The 25,628-nt window shown below is 43.9% G+C and overlaps 1 protein-coding gene across 1 annotated transcript; it reads left to right on the top strand.

Moving 5' to 3' along the window:
• The first annotated feature begins 1,506 nt into the window (after nucleotides 1–1,506).
• Nucleotides 1,507–25,404, top strand: Smim13 (small integral membrane protein 13). Its single transcript, XM_031358790.1, has 2 exons — nucleotides 1,507–1,996; nucleotides 21,391–25,404. Exons 1-2 carry the CDS (start codon nucleotides 1,921–1,923, stop codon nucleotides 21,600–21,602), a joined length of 288 nt encoding a protein of 95 aa, XP_031214650.1. The 5' UTR covers nucleotides 1,507–1,920; the 3' UTR covers nucleotides 21,603–25,404.
• Nucleotides 25,405–25,628: the final 224 nt, after the last annotated feature.

Consider the following 25,628-nt stretch of genomic DNA (forward strand, 5'->3'; position numbering starts at 1 on the left):
CGCCACAGTGCTTTACTTATTTTCATTAAAGACTTGCATTTTTTTTTTTTTTTTTTTTTTTTTTGAGACGGGGTTTCTCTGTATAGTCCTGGCTGTCCTGGAACTCACTCTGTAGACCAGGCTGGCCTTAAATTCAGAAATCCTCCTGCCTCTGCCTCCCAAGTGCTGGGATTAAAGGCATGTGCCACCACTGCCTGGCGAGATTTGCAATTCTTGTACATCCCTATTTGTGTTATTGTCTGTATCTTCCATGGCTTTATCCTTGGCACCCCAAAGAAGTCCATGGCACACAGAAGTGTTTGCTGTATGTGAATGAAAGAGAAGGTAAAAAGGTTTGGATTCTTCCTGATTTCTTTTTAAGTAGATCTATTCAAATGTGTTCCTTTTAACCAGATTGTAATCAAACGTGCCCCGTTATGAAAGTGAATTGGATCATCCACTAAAAATGAATAAGTTGATTTCTAAATTTATTGCATGGAGCTCAACTCTCTCCACAGGAACTGTATACTAAATCTTGTGCAAAGCAAGTACTGCCTTGCTGTATTTTTATATGCAGCATTTATCCAAAATGCTGCTTTTTAGTTAGAAAGCAGTTTACACAGTAGGGCATCTGGGAATGGCTAGCAGAGTTGCAGTGAAAGTGAAAGCTTTGAATTCTCAGGGAGGGAAGGGTAGATCCTCCCTGCCCTCCAGGGGTGTGTGTGTGTGTGTGTGTGTGTGTGTGTGTGTGTGTGTGTGTGTGTGTGTGTTGGGAGCATCTCTTGCATTAACAGATGTGACAGAACTGGGGAGTTTTAATTTCAAATAGAAAAAAAAAGGACGTGATATAAATACCTTGCTTTTCAGAAGTTAGTTCAAGCAAATGTGGCAAAACCTTTGGCTGTTGGCCATATGTTGCTTGAATTAAAGGAGTCAACTGAACAAAACTTGTTAAACTGGTAGGTGAATTAATGGCACAGATGTCCCTAAGTCACTCACCAGTTACTTCTGAAGTATACTATCTGTAAAAACATAACATAACATCTGTTGCTGGGGCAGAGGGAAGGCTTTCTAGATTCTGACGTCTTTCGGTCAGGGGACTTATTTCCTCACAAGTATCTTACCTTCGCCGGTGGCAATGGGTTGGGTTCAAGTACAACCAGTTTTTCAGGCAACAGCCGTTCCCTTTTCCCTCTTGCTCACTAAAACCAATTTTGTATTTGAATTAACGGCTGAAATGTAACTGGCGCCTCGGCATAGTCTATTAAGGGAGACAGTCCAACGCACAGACTTGGAGAACAAGAGTCAACAGTCTCTAAAGTCGGAGGTGGCCGCTCAAGAACACCAAAGGCACAGGGGACGGGAAAGGAGAGCCAGGAGAAGCCCTGAGCAGCGTTGACTCCTGGGAGTAGTAGTTCGTTGTTGGGCGGAGACCTGCAGCTCGCGCCGAGCTTTGCACTACATTTCCCAACAGGCCTCGCGCAGCGGCGGAGTGGGTGCTTAGTGATGAGCTACCGCGGGGGAGGGGGCGGGGAGCGGAGGAGCAGCTGCGGCGGCCTTGGGGAGTGGTTGACATCTGGCGTCTCCGAGGGTCGAGGGGACCTCGGGTGAGCCACAGTCCGGGCCTGGCGGCCACCTCCAGCTCACGCTTTCCCCCTCGACGTCCGCCATGGCAGCGCGTCCGTCCGTCGCCGGCCTCTCCGCTTGCCGTGGCTCCGGCTCCCCGGAGCGATGAGGCGGTAGTGGCGCCCCGAGGCCCGCTCCTGCAGCGATTCGGTCGCCCCGGCCGGGGGCAGGTCTGCGAGCCGGTCCCGCCGCGGCCCGCCCCCGCACCGCCCAGTTCCGCCCCCTGGAGGCGCTGCCCTCGGGCACCCGCAGCCCATGCTGCTCCGCCGCTCTGCTGCCCGCCGCTGAGCTCGCGCCCACCCCCCGGCTTTCAATATGTGGCACAACGTGGGGTTGACCCTGCTGGTGTTCATGGCCACGCTGCTGATCGTCCTGTTGTTGATGGTGTGCGGTGAGTGGGGGCAACGCCGAGGGTGGTCGGGAAAGCTCGCGTGGACAAGTGTCCATGGTGGTCACCTCGGTGGTCTCGGTGGCCACCTGGCCTCCCAAGATCGAGTCATGCCTCCTGCCCAGGGCAGGTCGCCCGGGCATCTCGGAGGAAAGCTCAGCGAACCTTCGGGGCTGGCTGGCATCCTGAAGGTAGAAGCACGTTTCTGCCTCTCCGGCAGGTTTGTCCTTGGTTGCCACAATGCCACAGTCGTACCCAGATCTTTCACCGTGGCCTGTATTCGAAGGAGAAGTGATCGGCTTCATCTTTTTATTTGGATGTTCTGAACCTAGTGAGAGATTTCATCACCTTTTGGGTTTCCAGCGCACGTGAAGTTGTTTGTTTACTTCAAGTTCAGGCTTTAACCAAATTCCGAACATACGTGGTAAATGGGCAGAGCCTTAAAAAACACGGCTGTAATAAACTTCCAGGGTCGGGTAACCTAATCTTGGTTCTGCTGTCATGGGACTGTTTGGTTTGCTATGTATTTTTCTTCTCAGAATGAGGGAACGTTAAACTGTTCTCAAGGCGTGTTTTCCATCCCTCTTAGTTCATTAGGCACATAGCTGATAACCACAGGTCTCAGCCAGGAGACTGAACAATTGTGAGAATTTGGAAAGTATTTCAAATAAAATGACAGTAAGCATTGGTATTGGGTTAAAATTTTATAAATATCGTAAAGCTTATTATTAGATAGTTAATGTTCAGTCTAGAGGCTGTACTTGGAAAGGTATGTACTTACATCTTACATATTTAGATACTTATACGTGTATTTAATTTTTGTCAGTAATGCTGTTTGAACCAAGGACCTCACATATGCTAAGCACATGTTGAACTACAGAGCTAGTACCAACTCTAAAATTTTTGGCTAATTCTAGTGACTCTAGATCTAAAGAATCCCCCCCCCCCCCTTTTTTCTTTTTCTTAGAGACAGGGTTTCTCTGTATAGCCCTGACTGTCCTGGAACTCACTTTGTACATCAGGCTGGCCTTGAACTCAGAAATCTGCCTGCCTTTGCCTCCCAAGTGCTGGGATTAAAGGCGTGCACCACCACCGCCCGGCTAAAGAATCCTTTTTTTTAAAACAGGGTCTTACTACATAGCCTTGGCTGGCCTGGAGTTCACCATGTAGACCAGGTTGGTCTTAAACTCAGAGAGGTCCAACTGCCTCAGCTTCCCAAGCACTAGGATTAAAGATGCCCAGTTTTTCTTTTTTTTCCATGACATAAAAAAAAATAAATAAATCATATCTCCCAATTTTCTAATGTGTAAACAAGGTGATTTCATTAATTAAGTTTTTTCTTTTTTGAGGTGGGAGCCCCAAGTAGACTGGGTTGGCATTGAGCTTGTGGTGTGGAGGAGGATGATCTTGAGCTGCTGGTCCACAGAGTGCTACACCCAGTTTATTCAATGCTAGGATGCAACTGCAAGCTTCTGGCAAGCTAGGCAATCTGTGCTCCCAGCTCAAGGTCCTTGAAAGAAGGAGAAACAAACTCTTGATCGTTAGTTGGGCGCATGGAAGGATGAAGGCATTTGTCACCCTTTCTGCTTGGAATGGGAATGTGACATACAAGCCATACTACGTCTTGGACAGATCACTTGCCCAGCTTGCTCAGAGACAGTTTAATTTCCGATTGCTTTCTTACCTTTCCCTGGCCACCAGGCTGCTGAGTTTTACTAGTTTTTGTAACCTCCTGCCGTTAGTTTCAGGAAACTGACTGAGTGAGAGGTAAGGTCGGATACTTTCAAGCTAACTTTATCATGTAGTCCAAATACTGTTCCTTGTTGGGGAACTAATGACAGGGTAGGGCAGCCTTTTGTTCTGACTAGGAGGTAGTTGAAGGTTGAAGAGAGGGTGAAGGGGCAGACCTAACTTGGGACCTGGGGTGCTGTGTTAGTTTGCTGAGGCCACGTTGCAGAATGCCACAGACTGCCTCACTCACCATCCAGCCGTTTATTCTCGAAGTTCTGGAGGTGTGAAGGGCTTTAAAGGCATCTCCCCTTGGCCTGTAGATGGCCCTGGTATTTTCATAGGGTCTTCCCACTGCGTGGTCCTGATACGAGTCACTGGGTCAGGGCCCTGGCCCATGTAACCTTATTTCCTTTCCGGGGAATTAGGACCTGTAACATATGCTGGAGGGCAGCATGTAGCTGAGTGGTTCAGCCATATGCCCTTAAAATAATTCTTATCTTTCTTGTGGTCACTGACTCTTTTGAGAAGCTAGTTAGTGCTTTGAGAATTTTCAAGAAAAAATATGTCTAAATACATTTTTCTTTCTTACCAACACTTTTTTTTTTTTTGTCTTATTTAGCAGATTTTGTTAAACCCACACAGAGAGAGTTCAGCTCAGCAGCCTCTGCCTGTTGGGCCCGGTCTCCTGTTTTCTGATCTAACCCAATTCTGCCAGCTTTCTGTTCAGTGCTCACTGGACACTGGATCGTAATCTGTCACCAACTTGGCCCCCAAGGAATCAAAGTGGAGTTTGCTGGAGAACGCTGACGAGCTATTTCACACAGTGAATTGTACATTTCACATTTCTTAGGGAAGTTTTCCTTCTGTATATATTGGCTTCTCTTTCTTTCTTTCTTTTTTTTGTCTTGTTTTGTTTTTCGTTTTTGTTTTTGTTTTCCGAGATAGGGTTTCTCTGTGTAGCTCTGGCTGTCCTGGTACTCACTGTGTAGACCAGGCTGGCCTTGAACTCAGAAATCCTCCTGCCTCTGCCTCCCAAGTGCTGGGATTAAAGGCGTGTGCCACCACCACCTGACTTTCTTTTTTTTCTTTAAGATTCATTTTAAAGCATTTTTTGCCTGTGCCATTCCCTGAAGCTGCCTTTTGTCGAGGTGGCTGAGTGGCTTCTGGCTGTGTGGCTTCCATCTTACTGAAAGAGTGATCACTTGATTGCCCTTTCTAATTGAGGTTTCTGCCCAAGAAGCACTTGGGGTTTCATATACTGTGGTGTTTTCCTTTCACAGTGGCTGACAATAATTTCCACCCCAACCCCTTTGCCCAACTCCAAACAAGGTCTCACTGTGTAGCCTGAGCTGCCCTGGAACTCTCACTCTGTAGACCAGGTTGGCCTCAAACTCACAAGAGATCCTCCAGCCTCTGCCTTCCAAGTGCTGGGATTAAAGGAGTGTGCCACCACCCTTAACTATCCAGGTCATTTTAATATAATATTTTGTTCAGCTTTACAACTGAAGAAACTGTTTTAAAAGCCACAGTTCCTTTGACCTGTGTTTTATTTTTACCCTAGACTTACTTATGTATGTCTTGATATCCTTCATTGCTATAACTGATTCTGTAATTGTGACACTCTGTTAGCTAGGGGCATGACCCAGTTCTTGCACACTCCAGGCCAGTGACCTAACCGTGAGTTGCATCTCCAAACCCCTAGTATTGCCTTCCTCGTGTGTACCTCCAGAATCTACACAGTCACGAGAAATAGTTCCCATATGTTCAGTCTGTTGCTTGTTCCCAAAGCCCTGCTTCCTGTTGGTTCTCACACACTAAGTAAGCTATGCTTTCTCTGCCTGCTTGTCCGGGATCTCTCTTCATTGTCTCTCTCAAACATTCTTCCTTTGTAGGCAAGAACCTTTTAAGAAAAGGTACATGAGCAAAACAAAACAAAACAAAAAAGAAAAAACAGTGTTTTGAGCTACCAGATTAAAAAGTCTTGGTTTTCAGCCCTGATATTTGATCAGTACGCTGAGAAGACCTGAGGTTGCAAATTGCTTTTAGCTAGAGTTTTTAAATTATTGCTTGTTTGTGTGTGTGCTTCTTTCTTCTTTTTTTTAAGCTCCTAGGGCTAGTTTTGAGAAATTCAGTGCAGCTCCGTTTCTCTCTCTGCTCGGGTAATTTGGTTTCTTGCTCCACATGCCTTTTCCGTAGCCTTCTGGTGTACTAAAATGTCAGGGCATGCCTTGCTTCATTTTAGCTTCATTCATTTTTTTTCCTGGACACACGCAACTGAGAACCCCTCTTCATTTCTGGAGTATTTTTTTCTAGATAAATAATCATTTCCTAATTGCCCCTTTGAAATAAGTGGTTTTATTTTTTCTTTTTCCTGCGTTGTCTTTGTTACTTTTTTTGTTTTTTTCCTTCACTACTGGGCTTTGAACCTGGTCTTCTACCCTGGACTCTTTTCTTGGACATCTAGAGAGAGTTTTGCTCTAGATGTCTTTGATGTATTTCTATTTAAGGGTGAGGTAATTAAAACAAAATAATAGGTTCTTACCTGTGTGTGTGGAGGTACATGCTTTTAATCCCAGCACTTTGGAGGCAGAGGCAGGTGGATCTCTGAGTTCGAAGCCAGCCTGGTCTACAAAGTGAATTCCAGGACAGCCAGGGTTACACACAGAGAGACCTTGTCTCAAATAAACAAACAACCCAAGAAAGCAACAACAGGAAACACCTATGGGTTTTCTGTTAGATGTAGGCTTATCCATGCACGGTGATTTGGTAATAACTTAGTGTCTATTTGACACACACCCTCTGTTGCTGATGCAGAGATCTATTCTTTGAGAGTATCAACATTCGTTTTTTGTTTTTTTTTTTTCTCCAGAGAGGAATTCTCTTATTTCCTACTTGGATATTATAAATTTACCTGCCTGTGTGAGTAGACATTAGTCAGTTGCTTTCTCTTCTCTCCACCCTTTTCTGTGGTTCCTGGATGTATTTTGCGTTCAGCTGTTATATGTTTGTCTCCTATTAAGTTTATAGTGAGATTAAACCAATATTGAGTGTGGAGATTCTCTGAAATAGGAAGGCTTAATGAGCTTTTAGAGAATCTATCCTGAAAAAACGGATTCCTGGGACTGGCTTAGCAGCTACCACAGATCCCTGGCAGTTGGATGTGAGAGCCAACACAGGGTCCATAACAGCAGCTCTGTTAAGCTGGTCAGAGCCATAAGGTTGGGAATCGTTAAGAGCCTATGTTTTGGACTAGGAGGGTCATCTGTAGAAATATTCTTCCTTGTCTGAGGCTAGTTGTTCAGTCGGTGTGTGTGTGAACAGATGGCTGCCAGGGGTTCAAGTCTAGGGTCTGACCCACATTCCTGCCCCGCATTCCTGCACAGGGGATAGTTTTTGTTGACTCTAGGTCATACCTGCTAGCTTATGAAGCATCCTTATCTCTCTCCATCCATAGAAAGTTTTTTTTATCATATTTTTAAAAACAACTGATAATTTTTAAAGGGTGGATTTATGCACCTGCACTGGAGGAGACTCAGCCCTGCTTGAGATGTTGGAACCGTGTGCTTAGTAGTCTCAGGAGCCCGTGGCAGTCACTCGTGTATTCTCACCCAGAAGCAGCCACCATCCAGGAGCTTCACCAAGGTGGCCCCACGTGATTCTGTTTTCGTCTCTGGCTAAGTCCCTCACCTCCAGAGACTCCACCTGGAGGCTAGGGGAATTGTAATCCAGTGAATTGACAGTTCTGATTTTGCTGGTTTCTTCCAGTATCTAAAAGCATGGCAGTGGTGTAGGTTTCTGACTGACTTGTCCCACAGAAACAGGGAGTCAGTGCAGCTCCCTTAGAAAGACTTAGCAGAGGGCTAGAACAATGTAGTTCAGTGGTATTCCTAGCAAACGAGGTGGGGTGTGTATGTGTGTGTATGTGTGTATGTTTGTGTTCCCTAATCAACTTTACTTTTTGTTTTAGGATCAATATTTTTTCTACAAAGTATGTGATGCAATGACTTTAGCAGCAGATGTTGGTTTTTCTAGACAGGAAGTACAAACAGCAAGTTGTCCATTGCCTTGTAAGGTGGAGACAGCAGAACACTTGGGAAACAAATAGTTAATAGCAGTTTACTCAAGTGGTAGGTAGGAATGTGTGCGTGTGTGCATGTGTGCATGCATGCGTGTGTATCTGTGTGTCTGTATGTGTGTGTGTGTCTGTGTATGTGTATGTCTGTCTAAGGATTAAGGCAGAAAGAACTTGATTATCCTGCCAATTGAAACTGGCCTGTTGGAAACTGGGCTGTTTTCTAATACTGACTTCTTGACGTCTCTTTAATCCCGATTTCATGAGAAAGGTCAGGTAAATGGTTTAGCTTCTGCTTCAGGACATGCAACTTAGGCAAAAAGTGACTAATTTTCAGTCCGGCTTGTTCAGAGGGTTCCTAGGAACAATGGCAATCTGGTTATTATTTAATACTTCCAGGTAAGGTGTAAGCACTGTGATGTCGGAGACTTAAGTTGCTTTGTTCACTGTTGATCCTAGGGTAATGGGTAGCACATAGCATAGTAGGTCCTCATTTGAAGAATGAAGGAAAATTCCTCTGCTAATCATTAAATTCCAATAATAATTGTTAAGGGTGCTATAAAACAGGATTACCACTATCCTGTAACTCCTGTTCAGTGAAATATACTTACTAGATTCTTGGCACATTGGCTGGAGAGGGTGGTCATGGGTATCTGAATTAACAAAGCACCTTTGGTGTTCACACAGACGGATGGCATCCTTCAATTGGGAAGACAAACTGCAGGTAGCTAGTAACAGCAAGGCTTTAGGGCCTAGGCCATAGGATAGATACTGCCCCTGAACAGAGGACGTCTTGTCTTAGCTTGTACCTTCACTAGGTTGCAAACTCTGATCCCTCGCCTTTAAACACCTGTTCAGTGAGTTACTATTGGAGCTCCTAGCTCAGCTTCTGTCTTTGAGTGGCTCTGTCTACTAAACCAGAAATGCCTTGGTGTCTCTATCTACTTGGACCAATTTTATTTTTACTGATTGATTAAGACAGGCTCTCACTGTGTACCCCTGGCTGCCCTGGAATCCTCAGATTCCCACCTGCCTCTGCCTTCAGTATGCTTCTATTAAAGGCTTGGGTCACCATGTATGGCAGAATCTTAATTATGTAAAATATTTATTATCTGACAGTCTCACCAGCTCTGAGGTTCACTTAAATCACACTTCTGGTTTCCTGTAGACCCTGCAGGATGGGTTTATCTTCATTATTTCCTCCTCAGTGGGCTAGGTGTCATACCTAAATATCTGATGTGATTTCTGAGGTACAAAGATAAACACAATCTGGTTCTGTCTTTAAGCCACAAGCTGGACAGGGATCCAGCTTAGTCATTTAAAAACACTTGAGGGCTGGAGAGATGGCTCAGAGGTTAAGAGCACTGGCTGCTTGCTCTTCCAGAGGTCCTGAGTTCAATTCCAGTAACCACATGGTGGCTCACAACTATCTGTAATGGGATCTGATGCCCTCTTCTGGTGTGTTGGAAGACAGCTACAGTGAACTCATATAAATGAAATAAATAAATTAAAAACACTTCAGGTGTCTAAAAATGTTGGTTAATGTGGGTACAATCTACTCACAGATGAGGTTCATCAAGGCGGCATGAGTGCTCATTCTTTTATCACCCTCCTTTCAAACAAATTCCGCCTCCCTGCGTTTATGTCTTTGTTATCATGAAAAATAGATTTGGCACACAACCCTTGAAGCCCCAGTTCCTTAGACTAGCCTATGTGATAGTAGAGGCCTGTGTGTGATCTGGACCTTCTCACAGCCAGGGTTTATGCCCAGGAAGTGTCTCTCAGGCCCCTAGATTACTTTAGGATGAGGCCTGGCCACCAGAAACATCAAGCATGTGATTGGAGAGTGGGGAGTTTGAGCCCCTTAGCCTGACTTCTAGGGGGGTTGAGGAGACATGGAGCCTGAGTCATCTACACTCTTGAACCATGAATGTAGCAAACATTTCAAACATAGCACATCCGAGACTACAGTTCAGACCTTGTTTCTACAGCTTTTTCCAGCTCAGTGACACCTTTGTCCTCTCAGTTGCTATCGAGGCTCTCTAGCATCTGAAGGTAGCAGCTTCCTTGGTGTGCATCTGATTGGCTCCCTTCTCTGCTCTTCTCCACAGATCTCATGGTCATTGGACAAATGTCCTCCAGCACGATCGTGTTTGGACCGTAGTAGGCCCTGACAGATGTGTGAAAGAGTGAATCAATGAGTCAATGAATCAGCTCCTTAGCTGGGGTGAGGTGATGGGTAGATGCAGGAGCATCAAGATTTTGGCACAGATTCGGGCACTAAAAGGTTTCATGGGAACTTTGATTCTCCAGGCTCATAAAGCTGTGTAGCCTGGGATGCAGGAACCAGTTGGGAAGTTTACCATGGGGCTGATGACTGTTTTAGCCAAGGAGATAATAGTAGAGTTGGAATGACAGTAGCTTTGAAGTTGTAGTTGACTCAGCAACAGTGGTGGCTGTCTTAGTAAGGGTTTTGCTGCTGTGATCAGACACCATGACCAAGGCAACTCTCTTATAAGGACAATATTCAATTGGAGCTGCCTTACAGGTTCAAAGGTTCTGTCCATTATCATCAAGATGGGAGCATGGCAGCATCCAAGCCTACCGGATGTGATCGCCCCCTTTCTCCTTTTCCTTGGCCAGACAGATTGATTCACATCTTGATATCCATTTCTGTGCTTTCCAAACTTGTATGTGCATGAGTACTCTATGGAGCTTCAAAACAAGTAAGCATGGAGACAGGCATGGTGACATGCACCTTAAATCCCAGCACTCTGGAGGCAGAGGCAGGTGGATCTCTGAGTTTGAGTGCAGCCTGCTGTATATGAGAAGCTGAGAGTTCTACATCTTCACCTGAAGGCTGCTAAGAGAATACTGATGTCCAGGCAGCTAGGATGAGGGTCTTATAAGCCACACCCACAGTGACACACCTACTCCAACAGGGCCACACCTTCTAATAGTATTTTTTTTTTTTTTTTTTTTTTTTTTTTTTTTTTTTTTTGGTTTTTTGGTTTTTTGAGACAGGGTTTCTCTGTGTAGCCCTGGCTGTCCTGGTATTCACTCAGGCTGGCCTTGAACTCAGAAATACACCTGCCTCTGCCTCCCAAGTGCCAGGATTAAAGGCGTGCACCACCACTGGCCAGCCACACCTTCTGATAGTGCCACTCCCTGGGCCAAGCATATAAAAACCATCACGTGGTGCTTCTCTGCTTTGTTGCAGGGACAAGAACACACAACTTGAAGCTTTAGGGCTGATTCAGAATTCATGGCAACATAGGTCCTAGGAGGCTAGAGTTGTAGGCCTGTGTGAGGAGAGGAGTTCTATTAACCTAGGGTCACAAGCTCTCTTCTTCCTAAATTGACAAGGCTGTGTCCGCTAGTTCAGCCTGCGCACTCTGATTTGCAAGTGTGTACTACCAGAACTCAGGCTACTACTATGTCTGTCATGGAACTCCATGCACACCAGGCAAACCTTGAACTCAAAGTGATCCATCTGTCTTTGCTTCCTGACTGCTGGGATTAGAGGCATACACCATTTCATGAGACACATGTAAGGATTTAAACAGACACATGTACATCAACTGACTATTTAATGCCAGCATAAGCACTGAAGATTCCTACTGGATTATATACTAACTACAGAATCGAGCCTGAACTGCTGGTGCCTTTTACACAGACACTGAACAATCCTATCAGTCAAATAGATCTGAAACTACAAAATCCAGAATATACTATTCAGAACAGGCATGATGACCATGCCTAATTTTTTAAGGAACACCATATCCCCTGACCCAACCCCTTCCACAGGGCCACATTAGGGACTGCACTGTAGTGTGTTCAGTGAATTTGATGATGCTTTGTCCCTGAAACAGTGCCCTGTCATTCTTCTGCCACAAAAACCCAAGGACTTGATATACTTAAATTCATTGTTGTGTCCTAAGTTAGCTGTAAAATGAGAGTCTTTCCTCCTGGCCCCAAGCTCCTAGAATAATGACTCTGAGAATCAAAATATATTTACAAACACCTTGGCCAGGTTCCCCAGTTAGACCATAACTTAATATTCCATTTATTCTAATTTTAGTTCTGCCAGGTGGTTGGTTATTTCTGCCCAGTTTCCATCATGCTTCTGTCCACCTCCCATGTTCCCAAGTGAATCCTCCATCCCCATACCAATAATCAGACTCCCTACCGGATGTCCCACCTTCTATTTTCTGCTTAAGCTTATAGGCCAGTCAGCATTTTATTGATCGGTGCTGCATCCATACAGTACACAAGAGAGATCTTTACAGTTAGCTTGCTGGCTCTCTTTAATAGCTGTAACTTGTGCATACAGTCCCAGAATTTGGGAGGCTGAGGCAGGAGGATCTCAAAGTTTGAGGCCAGTCTGGGCTACTGTAGCAAGACCCTGTCTTAAAAAGGGTTTGAGGGTGGCAACCAACCCCAGTGGCTTACCGATCTTGTAAGGCTGCTTTTCTGAGTTCTTACTCAAAAGTAACTTTTTCTTTCCCCCATCCCCCCTTCCTCTCCATTCTTTAGCTATTGGTCCAGATCTTAAGCATTCTTGCTCACCTCTGGACATTCCTCCTGCTCCTTCTGTTCCTCCTACTCCCCCTGCTCCTCCTACTCTTCCTGCTCCTCCTGCTCCCCCTGCTCCCCCTTCTCCCCCTTCTCCTCCTGCTCTCCCTGCTCCTCCTGCTCCTCCTGCTCCTCCTGCTCCTCCTGCTCCTCCTGCTCCTTCTGCTCTTCCTATTCCTCCTGCTCTCCCTGCTCCCCCTGCTCCTCCTGTTCCTTCTGCTCTTCCTGCTCCCCCTGCTCCTCCTGCTCCCCCTTGCTCACTCTCCTTGCTCCTCCTGCTCCTCCTACTCCCCCTTGCTCTCCTTGCTCCTCCTGCCCCTCTTGTTCCTCCCAGTGCAGCTTCCTTCCGACCTCCACTGCTGAGCCCTCTTCCTTGAACCCTAACCCAGAGCATGACTTTCTTCCCCTTTTTCTGTGTCCTTCTTCCCAGCAGCTGCTGAGATTTACAGCACACAAGTGAGTTGCCTTTCATAATCCCAGAACCCAGGGCCTCTGTTGCCAGCCAGGTTTTCTGCCTTACACTGCTTATCAGTCTAAGGGTGGAACAGGCCCAGAGGTACCTTTTAAAAAGCTGTGAAGAATTCATTCTAACAGTCAGCCTTGGTGTTTGATTACATGTAATAGAATTTCTCTCTCTCCTCCCCGTTTTTCTTTCTAAATCCCAGGACATGGTACAATACCCATGTCCATAGAACAAGCATAAGCAAGAAGTTTGTTCTGCGTGTGTGGAGGATTTGGTGAGTGAGCTGGGCTTCTGTGAGCTAGTTCATATGCTGCAGGGTCTAAGGGGGTAAACACTTTTCAGTAAAAGGTCATTTGGGTCTTAATGTGTTTCCTTCTTCCATCCTCCTGTTCCCCCTGTACACACAACACACCTTGGAGAATTTATCCTAGAGCCTGGAGTCCAGACGAGGCCATTCTACTCTGAGGCAAAGTTGATGTTGTGAGTCTGATCTGGCAATGCTGTCCTTTGTGTCTGTGGTGACTCTTGCTTTGCAACCCACACACCTTGTACACAACCGTGTCCCATTTAGTGTGTTTGTATATGTAATTTCTGAAGGGTTGCAGCTTCTACATGCAGAATGTACAGGAAAATGAGCTCTCAACACACGCTCATTAAATAGTCCTATGGAGCAGACACAGCACAACTTTAATTAGAGCTTAATCAATCTTTACGTCTAACTCTGACAATCTACCTAATTCATTTTCTGCTGTTACAGTAGAACCCCACACTAGGTAAATCATGAATGATAGTTGTTTCTGGATGCATAGTTGTGGAGGACTGTGGTCCTAATACCTAGTGAGAGCCTTTGCTGTGGCCTTATGGGGTGGAAAGGCAAGCTCAGGGAGAGACAGACTTAAATCTATCCATGGATTCCTTCTATGTTCAATAACTCATTTCTTAATATGTCATAATTGCTTCTTTTTATTGTTAAGAAGTCACAAACCTGTATACATGAGTTTTGGAGAGGACATTTAAACAACTCTGGCCATTATATCAGATATTTCATCCACAGGCTTCCTATAACATCACCTAACTCATTGGGGATATTTGGGGAAAATTTTTTTTAATTGAGGTGTTAGATATTGAAACTAGGACCTTATGCACTATATGGTCCATAGGACCTTATGGACTATAACCTCCAGTTCTGGGCAGTTTCTTTATATAGTCTTGTGTCTTAGGTGGGGTTTTTATTACTGTGATAAAACAGTGACCAAAAGCAACTTGGGGGGGGCAGAGGTTTATTTTAGCTTACAGCTGTAGTTGTCATCTGAGGTAGTCAAGGCAGAGACCTGGAAGCAGGAGTATTTGCTTACTGCCTTGCTCCCATGGTCTGTTCAACTCTTTTCTTAGATAACCCAGGACCCCCAACTCAAAGATGGCACTGCCCACAATGAGTGGGCCCTTCCACATCAATTATCAATCAAGATAATGTACCACAGGCTTGCCCATGGTCTGGTAGTGACTTTTCTCAGCTGAGGTTCCCTCTTCCTAAATAACTCTAGCTTGTGTCCAACTGTCATAAAACTAGCCTGCACATCTTCCATATGTAGTCACCATGTCTACATTAATACTAATGTGCTTCTTTGAAAATGGAGTCTTCTGAGGCAGTTTCTTGTCATTTCTTCCCTGTAGGCATTCAGCTGTGAATCGCCCCCTTTCTCCTTTTCCTTGGCCAGACAGATTGATTCACATCTTGATATCCATTTCTGTGCTTTCCAAACTTGTATGTGCATGAGTACTCTATGGAGCTTCAAAACAAGTAAGCATAGAGACAGGCATGGTGACATGCACCTTAAATCCCAGCACTCTGGAGGCAGAGGCAGGTGGATCTCTGAGTTTGAGTGCAGCCTGGTGTATATGAGTTCCAAGGCAGGCAGTGCTACATATTGTGACCTTGTCTCAAAAGCCAAACAGAAAATGAATAAACACAGTTGCAAGATTGACTGGGGGTCTGTGGGCTGATTCCTCAAGAGTCTAGTTTCTGAGAACCTCTGTTGGATGTGAAAAGTACGCAGGTTGAGGCTTACCATTCAGGAACTGCTGCGCTCAGGTGTCTTTAGGTAGGGTCATTACACTGGGCCCTTTTTGACTGTTTTATGTTTACTATGAACCTTGTACCTCAGGAAAAATGTGCCCCTCATCTTCCTCTGGGCCGACCTTGGCCCCCTTACCAAGTAGTTGCTCTGCTCCATAGGTTGGAGACTTATGCAGTGTAGACATTCACTGATTGGTAATGTGTATTGACATTTTAAAGGAATCCGTGAAGGTTTAAAGATTTTGTTACTTTGTTTTTTGATGCAGGGTCCTGCTATAGCTCAGGTTAGCCTAGAACTCATTATCCTTCTGCTTCCAGCTCACCTCTCAAGGATGACAATAGGTACCACCAAGTCCAGATTTTTAGGTAAACTTTAGCTAGCAGATTTGTTTGTGAGCTGGATGTGATGGTGGGTGCCTATGATCTTACTTGGGAGGCTTGTGCATCAAAATTGCCCCAAGTATAAGGCCAGCCTGGACTACACCTCAAGTTCCAGAGCAGCCTGGGCTACAAAGTGAGACCTTTTTGTTTCAAAAAGCAAGCCAACAAAACCTGCCTGTGTGTGTTAAGCAGCTTCTGTAGTGGAGACTGCCCTGGGAGTCTTGCTGATAAAGAAGCATTTACCAAGGCTCGTTCTCTAAACTAGTGTGTCCATTCCCATCAGATTTCTACAACTACTCACCTCTTCTCAGGAGTGCTGGGGTAAACATGCAGGGAAGAACAGACCACACCAAGAGAGCGACTAGTTCATGAGTACTAGTCAAGTTAACTAACCAATCAACTAACCAGGGGAACTCTCAGATACCCTTGTAAGTTTTTAAGAACACCCTCTCCCCCTCCTGCTTTTTGGTCTTAGAGTCTCTGTTTCTTAAACTACAAGCCGCCTTATTGAACTAGGTGAGCTATGCAATGCTCTCTCTGCCTAGGGTTTATTTGTTGTAATATCAGGACAGATACAATGCTATGGTTCCTTGATCAGAATGCTTTTGCTTCTGACAGTGTGACAGGACAGTTTAAATTGAGCGACACTTTGGCTGGTAGATAATATGTACAAAGCTTTTCCTTGGAGTACTTGTCCCCAAAGTTAAAAAGAAAAATTAGCGGTTTCTTTTCCTGTGTTTAACAGCTCTGGAGTGGTGTCTTAGCAGTTTTTTCTGGGACTGCAGTAGCTTGTGACTTCTTTATTAAAACCTGCTTTGCTTAGGATAGATGCATTGGAGGTTTATAATAGTTCTTTTTCTTTTTCTCTTTCTTTCTTTTTTTTTTTTTTTTTTTTTTTTTGTTTTTCGAGACAGGGTTTCTCTGTGTAGCCTTGGCTGTCCTGGAACTTACTCTATAGACCAGGCTGGCCTCGAACTCAGAAATCCACCTATCTCTGCCTCCCAAGTGCTGGGATAAGTAAGTGTCTTGGGTGGTTATTTTTGTTTAGCTGTTTGAGTTTTCATTATCATCTTTTGTTTAGACTGTTGAAATTTTTCAGTAAACTGTTTATAAATACCAGACACCGATTTAGAGACACCTCCATTCTCATCCTGCTCCCCCAAATTCCAGTTCTATACAGATATCCTCATTTCACACAGAGACGGCTTGTTGACTCCTGCTTTGCTGAGTGCACTGCAATGCTCAGTTAAGTTTGCCTTTCCCTTGCACTTCCTACCCTGCCCCAGCCATTGCACAGCAAGTTCCATCCTCTGGCTGCCAGCTAGAGCTGTGTTCACAGTACAGGATCCTGCCCTTAGTCTTTCCATGGGAAAGACTTTCCATGTCACTCCCTGTGTCCTTCCCACCAGCCTGTGCTCCTTCCCACCAGCCTGTGCTCACCCTCCCCACTCCTTGGAGGGAGACAGAGCTATGTTTTGTGAGTTTGTCTAGATGTGGGTAGAAGTGTGAGTGGTTGGGTGGGTTAGCAGGCCACTTTTGGAAAATGGGGAGCACCATGCAGCAGCCATGGCAACCATAGCCTTTGGGATTCTACTACATCTCATCCCACTCCTGTGTCTTCATGTCCCAAACTTCTGATGACTGCTGCTCTCCTTTTGTAGATTTCTGTGCCGGACACTGCCGTCTCTTGACCATCCCACAGAGAACTGCCACTGTCTTGAGGGATTGTTAGTGCTTTCCTGTCCAAGACTTCTTATTATCTATCTCTTCCCTCATTCTTTATTAGATATTTTCTTTATTTACATTTCAAATGTTATCCCCTTTCCTCGTTTCCCCTCTGAAAACTCCCTATCCCTTCCCTACCCCCCTGCTCACCACCTCACCCTCTCCCATTTCCTGGCCCTGGCATTCCCCTACACTGGGGCATAGAGTCTTCACAGGACCAAGGCCCTCTCCTCACACTGATGACTGACTAGGCCATCCTCTGCTACATACCTAGCTGGAGCTGAGTCCTACCATGTGTACTCTTTGGTTGGTGGTTTAGTCCCTGGGAACTCTGAGGGTACTAGTTAGTTCATATTGTTGTTTATCCTAAGGGGCTGCAAACCCTTCAGCTCCTTGGGTCCTTTCTCTAGCTCCTTCATTGGAGACCCTGTGCTCAGTCCAATGGTTAGCTGCAAGCCTCCACCTCTGTATTTGTCAGGCACTGGCAGAGCCTCTCAGGAGACAGCTATAACAGGCTTCTGTCAGCAAGTACTTGCTGGGATCCGCAACAGTGTCTGAGTTTGGTGATTGACTCTGGAAAGGATTCCCAGGTGGGACAGTCTCTGGATGGTCATTCCTTCAGTCTCTGCTCCATACTTTGTCTCTGTAACTCCTTCCATGGGTGTTTTATTCCCCCTTCTAAGAAGAACTGACCTTTCTTCTTGAGTATTCGTAAACTAATGAGTAAATTTGGACCCACTTCTCAGGTAAAAAACTTAACGTGTTAAAATCTGTAGGACTCTTAGAAGACTGACCCGTGTAAATCTTAACCATCTCAGATTAGCCAGTAGTGTCCTCAGTGTGACACCAAAAGCCCAGGCAGCCAAGTGACAGTGATTTACAGGGTCTCATCAGAATTAAACATATTCTGCAGAAGTCATTCCAAAATAGTGAGAAAACAACGAATGGGAGGGTGAAGAACATCTACTGTCTAGAACACATGACAGCTTACAGCACAAGAATTTAAAACAACAACAATGACAAAACAACAACACCACCCTCTGAACTTTAAACTGAGCAGGTAAATTGGATAGACATTTTTCAAAAGCAAAACAACAACAACAAAAAAATGACAATTAAAAAAACCAGAAACTTGGGGCTGGAGAGATGGCTCAGCAGTGAAGAGCACTGACTGTTCTTCCAGAGGTCCTGAGTTCAATTCCCAGCACCCACATGGTGGCTCACAACCATCTGTAATGGGATCTGATGCCCTTTTCTGGTGTGTCTGAAGACAGCTACAGTGTACTCATATACATAAAATAAATAAATAAATATTTTAAAAAACCCCAGAAACTTATTATTACTTATGAAGATTACTGAAAATCAGAGCCACCACTGTAGTGAGTCATTTCATATCTCATAGGTTATGAAGTGTTGGTGAGGACGTGGGGAAGCGGGACCTCACATGTCGCTGGTGAGAGTGTATAGTAGTGCAGCCACCAACAAGGATGGATCTTGTAAAGAGGTGTGAGAAGTGAGGCCATTTATGTCCCATGCTTCCAGTGGGTAAATCCGCAGTGACACGTGCACTTACTGACTGGTAGCAGGAGGAGAAGGGCGCATGGCTGCGCTGTGCTGTGCCAACGCTACCTTGTGAACACTGGCCTGACACTGAAACATTCTTACATGTTGTTGGAGTTACTGGCAGTGCTTTTTGGGAGTAAGAGCAGGTGAAGTCTAATGGAAAGTCTCTGGCAACTGCTATCCTTTTCAGCTTGTTGTTTTATAGATTTTTCTCCTTTTCTTTTTTCTTCTTTTTCTCCCCCACTCTCCTCTCTTTTTCAGACAGGGTCTCACTGTGTAGCCTTGGCTGGTCTGAAGCTCACTATGAAGACTAGACTGGCCTTGAACACAGAGGCATCTACTTGCCTATGTGTCTCAGGTGCTGGGTGAAGGTGTGAGTCATCCCCTCCAGCAATTTTGGGAGATTTTTACAAAGTACCAGGATTCTTTTTCTGTTTTTGTTTTGTTTTGTTTTGTGTGTGTGTGTGTGTGTGTGTGTGTGTGTTTAGTTTGTTTTGTTTTGTTTTGTTTTGGAAGACAAAGTCTCATGGAGCCAAGGCTACCTCAGACTCGCTATATAGTCAAGAATACCCTTCAACCTCTGATCCTTCTGCTTCTATTTGCACATGTTCGGATTATAGGTGTGCACCACCACACCTGGTTTTATGTGGTTTTTGGGGACTAAACCCAGGGCTTTTTATAGCCAGACAAGCACTCTGTCAGCAGAGGCCCTTCTTCAACCGTGGATGGCTTGGGGATTCTTTTGGGGTTGGTGCACTTGCTCTGGAGTTCAGGAATGTTGATTATACAACTTTATGAATATTTTAGAAGCCACTAAGTTGTATGCTTCAAAGGGATAAATTTCCTATATGAATCATAGCTATAAAAACATAATTTGAAAAAACAAAAGTTATGTCAGATTTCCCTGCCCTGTTAGTGTTTGAATTCATGTCAGGAGAGTGGTTTATGGGACCCTTGTGAGTGATAGGCATCTAAGCTCTTTAGGTGTCTCTTCCTCCAGTCCTCAGTGCAGCTTTCTGTGCCTTGGGTCAGAAGCGATTCCCCCTGTCCAGTGGTCTTGCTTCTAATTGCTCCATCTGTGCAGCAGAGAATTTTGGGTGAAAACAGAGCATGTTAGTTGGGAATATCGTCAAAATATTATTTTATAAAGCTTGGCATATTTATGCATATAGTTGCCCCAAAATACTCAGGGTATTCAGTCTCCAGGGTTGGTCTTCTTGTAGTAAAGAGTGAATGTTGAGCTGTTTTTCATAAATGACTGTAAGGAACAAGATCAAGTAAACACTACCTCTAGATGGCAGCCGTTATTGTGGCCTAGTTTAACACTGGGGAAGAGCCACTGGGCTCTGTTTTCATGAAGTCCATGTCATCAGAAAATGCTGTGGCCCACTAGCCTATTTGAATCAACAGTGTGAAGCAAACACTGGTGCTGAGGCTGCCTCGCCTTACTTTGCACATCTTCTGCTCTTAAAGCTTGAGGCATGCAGTGGTAAGTTTTTAGCTACTCCACTTTATGCTCCTAGCAGTCACACTTCCAGCCACCCACCCAGGGAGTATGCCTTGGCTACCTCAAAGGCTGGGAACTCCTAAATCTTCCTCTCCTACTTCAGGCCCAATGGGGAAGTGAACAGTAGCCACCCACCCAAATTCTCACATGGCTGGTTGGCTTTCTCTCCTGTAGCTCCTATGACCATCTATCTCCCACTGCTTCATGGAGATCCTCTGTCTCTTTTTCCCAGTTCCTAGCCTGAGCAATTCTAAGGGTCCCACCCCGTCTCCCTTTGCCCAGTCATTGGCCAGTGGCATCTTTATTGATCAATCAAAAACCAGTCGGGGACAAGGACCTTTAGTGGACACACACAGATTCTCAAGTGAATCAAAGCATTAGAGCCAATCTCTTAACAGGGGCAAGCCACCTTTACTTTACCTAACTGATTCTTTATTGAGTAACATTTCTTCCTTAAAGAATTTGATGTGAAAATGTCATTTTCTAAAAATCTTGAGCTTTCACAGTTGGTTTTGTAATTGTAAAAATTTTATAGTTTCCTATGAAATTGTCCATAAACCAGCAGTTCTCAACCTGTGGGTCATGGCCCCTTTGGCCAACCTCAAGCTCCAAAAATAGACATTACAACTTACAGTAGCAAAATTACAGTTAAAAAGTAGTAGCAAAAATACTGTTATGGTTGAGTTCATCACAAAATCAGGACCTGTATTAAAGGGTTACACCGTTAGGAAGACTGAGAAACACTGCTGTAAACTTTTTGGCCGTGTGGCATCAACTGCATTCTTTTTGCTGTGGCACAGTTGAACTCATGCTGCCTGACATCCTTTCAGTCTGCTTCACCTTGAGTAGAGCTGAGATAGGGTATGTCCACTCAATAGTGACATGTATCTCTTTTCTACAGAAATACTCTCACAATTGATCTTAGTACAATGAGTACTCTTACTTAGTCCCAATCTCACAAATATGTGTACAGAGGGTTGGCATTGGAGATTGGAATCTTAACATGTAGCCCAGGCTAACCTTGAACTTGGCATCTACCTGCCTCAATCCCCCAAGAGTCTGTGTACAACCATTCCCCACATCACTATAATCTTAATGCTGGATTCTAAATTCCATGAAAGCAGGAAGTTGTTCTGTATAATTCTAGAGTCTCTTCTCATGCCATTCACGCCATAAGTCCTTATGTTTGATGTATGAATGCATACCATAGCATACATACTATATGTTTATAATAGATGTTTCAGAAAACTGTAGTGTTCTGAGTTGAAAACAATATGCCTTAACCTTTTTTGTCTTTCTCTAGGTTGGTATTTTGTATGGCATCTATTTTTATCTAAATTCAAGTTTCTACGGGAGCTGGTGGGAGACACAGGATCCCAGGAAGGAGATAATGAACAGCCATCAGGGTCTGAAACAGAAGAAGATCCTTCAGCTTCGCCACACAAGATCAGATCTGCTCGCCAGCGAAGGCCACCTGTTGACGATGGCCACCGAGCAGATACAGCAGCTTCTTAGAGTGTGGGCTAAGGCAGTTACACGCTCTGTCCTTAGTGACCTAGCTTTGAAAGTTACTAAGTGACTGAGGAGCATTTGCAATTGGATTTATATCCAGTTCAAAAAAGAAAGATTTACACGTAAGCCATATAGAAATAAAGGGAATTAAAACCAAATTGGGCCATTGCAGATTTCATCTTGGATGTTTTGCTTCACTAGGTCTCCTTAATATACTTACTCGCTGGCTCCTGGACTTATCCTTTCTTTCTTTTTGTCTTTTTTTTTTTTTTTTTAATTGCACTGGTATAATCTGTAAACATTTTAGGCTTGAAAAAACATGTTATTAGTTATTAAAATGTACATTTTTCTTGACATTTTAACTTGTCAGACATTGGGAAGTATCTCATGACTGTCAGCCGGGTCTTGTCATTATCCTCACTCGTGCGTATGTGACTTTGCAGCTTGTTACAGTGTCATTACCTCAGCTGATGTGTATATTGTTGGTGTCAAATACTTCAGGTTTAATTGGCATTTTAAAAATGTTTTTAAAAGACAGCACTATGACGCAGCATTGAAATGAAAGGTTATTGTGTATGTCGAGAACCATGGAAACAACATTGGGACATTTTTGCTATTAGTGATGCCAACATTGGTGGCTGGAGAAATGATCACAATCCTATATTTTCTTGCAAAGAAACAGCAAAATGCTTTACAGGACTTAAGAAAGGAAGAGATCCACAAGTTGACAAAGCTGTGCAATATTTTGTCAGCGAGGCACTTGCAAAACAATTGCCTTTCTTCATGCCAAGCGATTGCAGTCAAAGGCAGGAGAAATTGCCAAAATCCTCAGAATTGATCTAGCAAAATTCAAAGCAGAGAGAGGCTCCTATGCTCACTTTACGGAGAGGACTGCCATTAAGACATTTTATCCAAAGCTGCCTGCTGGGATTAGGCAGTGGAGCTTCTGGAAATGCTGTGTGGCCAGTGCTCTAGACATGGGTGGGAAAGTACAGATTCCTACCGCTAATCTGAGAAGTGTTTTGGAAGAGGGGGACTTAGAATATGAGGTTACAGTTATAACTTAACCAGTTTATTTCACACATTTGTTACATAGGCACAAGATTTACTTGATAAAAATATTTTAGAACATGGAATAAATGCAAAATAAAACATGTTTCTGTGATACCAGGCACATGCCATAGCTTAATGGGCAATGCTTTCTCCTTAGAGATACATATGGTGCAACCTAATAGATGGTCACTTATATTGAGTAAAAGTGATAAAATGTAAATTTACTTTTCAAGATAGCAGTTATTTATTGGAGAATTTAAGTATAAATCTTACAGTGTTAACAGTTATTTTTTATGAAGTACTTTTAGAGTAAACTTATTGGGGGGGTTTAGCATTGTAGTTAGGAATCTAAGAGCTGTCTTCTCCTTTATGGAGAACGTTGTCAGTCCCTCCTTTATACGGGGACTTATGTTCTGGGCTCGTGCTATGGAGAAAGTACTTCACGGACAGCGGGTCAGCCACAAGACCTCAAGAGTACTAAGGCTTGAGAAAGTACTGGTTGAAATACCTGCCTGCCTGTGTAAAATGCCTCTTGCCAGGAGTCCATGTTTGTTCTAACTGAACTTTGGACTGTTTACTAGAGAAGAGCAATGGATTGATGAACCTTCTAGTGTTGTCTGCTCCATACGGAAATGAGCTGCAAGGCCAAGTTTCTTCCTCATTCTTGTTCTTCACAGCATGTTTAATCTCATTTGTTACCTCATCCTTAGCTCTGGCACATGCTGTTTATTAGTTGTCTACTGGCACCACCCAAAGTGCGTTCCTAGAGATGTAGATATTGTAGCCCTTTGAATACACTGGCAGGGAAGTTACAGGAGACAGCTTTCAGCTAGACATTTTCTGGGGAAGATCCCCAATAGCTTGAGAGTGGGGTACAGCATTCTGTCTTCTTTATGGGGCATGACTAGAAGGCACAAAGCAGTGACATTGTTTCTAGCATTGATCTTCAGGATTTAGTATTTTTTATAATAAGTAAATATTTTTAAACCGGTCAAGATGGCCCAAGGCATCTTGGTACCGGGAAGATGTTTACATTAGATTTTTTTCATAATCTAATGTTTTGAGCTTCAACTTTTCATTGTTGCTAATGTTTTATGATGCATATCTAAGGGTTAGATGCCAATAGGAAGGACTTTAAGCAGCAGGTGAGCTCTCTGTTGTATCAGTATTAAAGAATGATGGCTGATGTAACTGTCCCCCTCCAATCTGTAACACGGCCCAAACTAATTCCTGTAAAACTACATAAAGGGCATTATTTATTGGTATTTATGTTTCCAGCATATCTTATAAAACTGTAATAAATACAGTGCCTGGCCCAAGAAATAATACCTTATGGTGTAATAGCTCATACATGGCATGTTTTAACTTAAGTAAAAACATTTTGGATGCCAGTTTGAGGAGTCTAAGGCATAGTTCTTCGTGTAACATTGGTTTCTTGGACCCTCCCTTACCTGACCAAGAGTGGGAAGAGAAAGTGTTGTCCCTGTGTGGTTCCTCATGTGCTGTGGATTTCTGTCCTGTCTCCTGTTTTGCTTTAGGACTTTTATAGCTCTTATAACTGTCATACCTGTATTCTCAGGCTCTCAGTGCAAGAGGTGCACTTATCTTTAAAGTATAAAGATACATCATACAGATACTAGAGTCTTGCCTGCACCCTTCCAAAAATAATGCTATCATCTCTGAGGATTGATGAGATACTTAGGGACTCAGGTAGATTGCTGTAGTTCCTTCTCTGCCAACCCTTCCTAAAGGTGTGTGTGTCAGGGGTGTGCACGTGCGTGCGGGCGTGCATGTGCGTGCATTTGCGTGTTTTCAAATTGCCCATGTGATGGCATGGCTCAGATTTAAATGCCAAATACACTAAAGATTTGTGTAACAGCTGAGGCATTAAGCACGTGCCTGAGGAAAACATTTGAACTGAATGAATTCTCACATTGGAAGTAGATACTGGTTAGCTAGTTCATCGACATCTTGACCCCTTTCTTTAGATTAGGCTTAAAAACCATCTCAAAGTGGCGTTTTGCTAAATGCTTAGGATAAGTATATACTGACATCTAAAACATGATTCGAAGTAGTTCATGTTTCCTGTGGAGAGGAATCATCTGTGACATTATTCTGAGTCCACAGTGCAATCTTTTTTTACAGTCAGCTTTTCTCAGGTGTCTGACTGTGACTGGTAACCAGTGTAACTGAAGATCTCAGCTGGTAAACTAAGTGCTTTTATATTTGAAGTTGACTTCATAAAGCCAATAAGTAGTCCTCAAGAGCATGGAGATGCTCAGGTGACTAGAATGGCATTGGGTTATAGAATATAGAGTTAAGGAACCTTGTATTGTCTTCTGTTAAAGTGTCCCAGAGTCTGAAACTTGTAACAAGTTCCATTGTATGCTGTATTAGTAGAAGCTGCTTCTCCCTTCGTTAGCTAGCGCACATGCTACCTGTTGAGGTCTCTCTAGCATTAACCTCCACGCCAGTTCTGTGCATAACCATTGGCCAGATACTGCTGCTGTGGTTTCTTACAGGAGCCTTTCCGTCCTGTGCTGTGATGCATTGTCATCTTGCTGCTTGACATAAACTCTGTGAGGAGTTGGAACTGTGTGTGTTAATAGTACCTATGTATAACAAGATGTAAAATACAGATGAGAGATATGCAAATGAATGGTGTTCCTGTCTTAGAATATCTAAAGCTTCCATGGTTTGTATGTTTTAACTTCCTCTTTAAACTGCACAGAATAAATGGAAATGAAAACAAGCACACCGTGTGTCTCATTGATTAAGGATAATGACTGTGATGGGTACTTTAGACATGATGGGATTTTAAAGCAATTTTTTCCTTATGGTCCAGCCTTCAGCACTCCACTTTCACCAGCTCTAAAAGTCTAAGAATTGGGAGGATAGCCATAACATCCATCATACTAAGAAGTTAATCAACATAGATTCTAAAAGGCATATCCGAGTCCTGCTGGTGTGCTTAAT

The sequence above is a fragment of the Mastomys coucha genome, unplaced genomic scaffold, assembly GCF_008632895.1.
Source record: "Mastomys coucha isolate ucsf_1 unplaced genomic scaffold, UCSF_Mcou_1 pScaffold7, whole genome shotgun sequence".
NCBI lineage: Eukaryota > Metazoa > Chordata > Mammalia > Rodentia > Muridae > Mastomys > Mastomys coucha.

What these genes read in the sequence shown, in the direction of transcription:
- Smim13 (XM_031358790.1), top strand. Translation starts at nt 1,921, where the DNA reads ATGTGGCACAACGTGGGGTTGACCCTGCTGGTGTTCATGGCCACGCTG. An exon ending in CCTGTTGTTGATGGTGTGCG is followed by an intron (nt 1,997 to 21,390) that starts GTGAGTGGGGGC and finishes GTCTTTCTCTAG; the next exon opens with GTTGGTATTTTGTATGGCAT.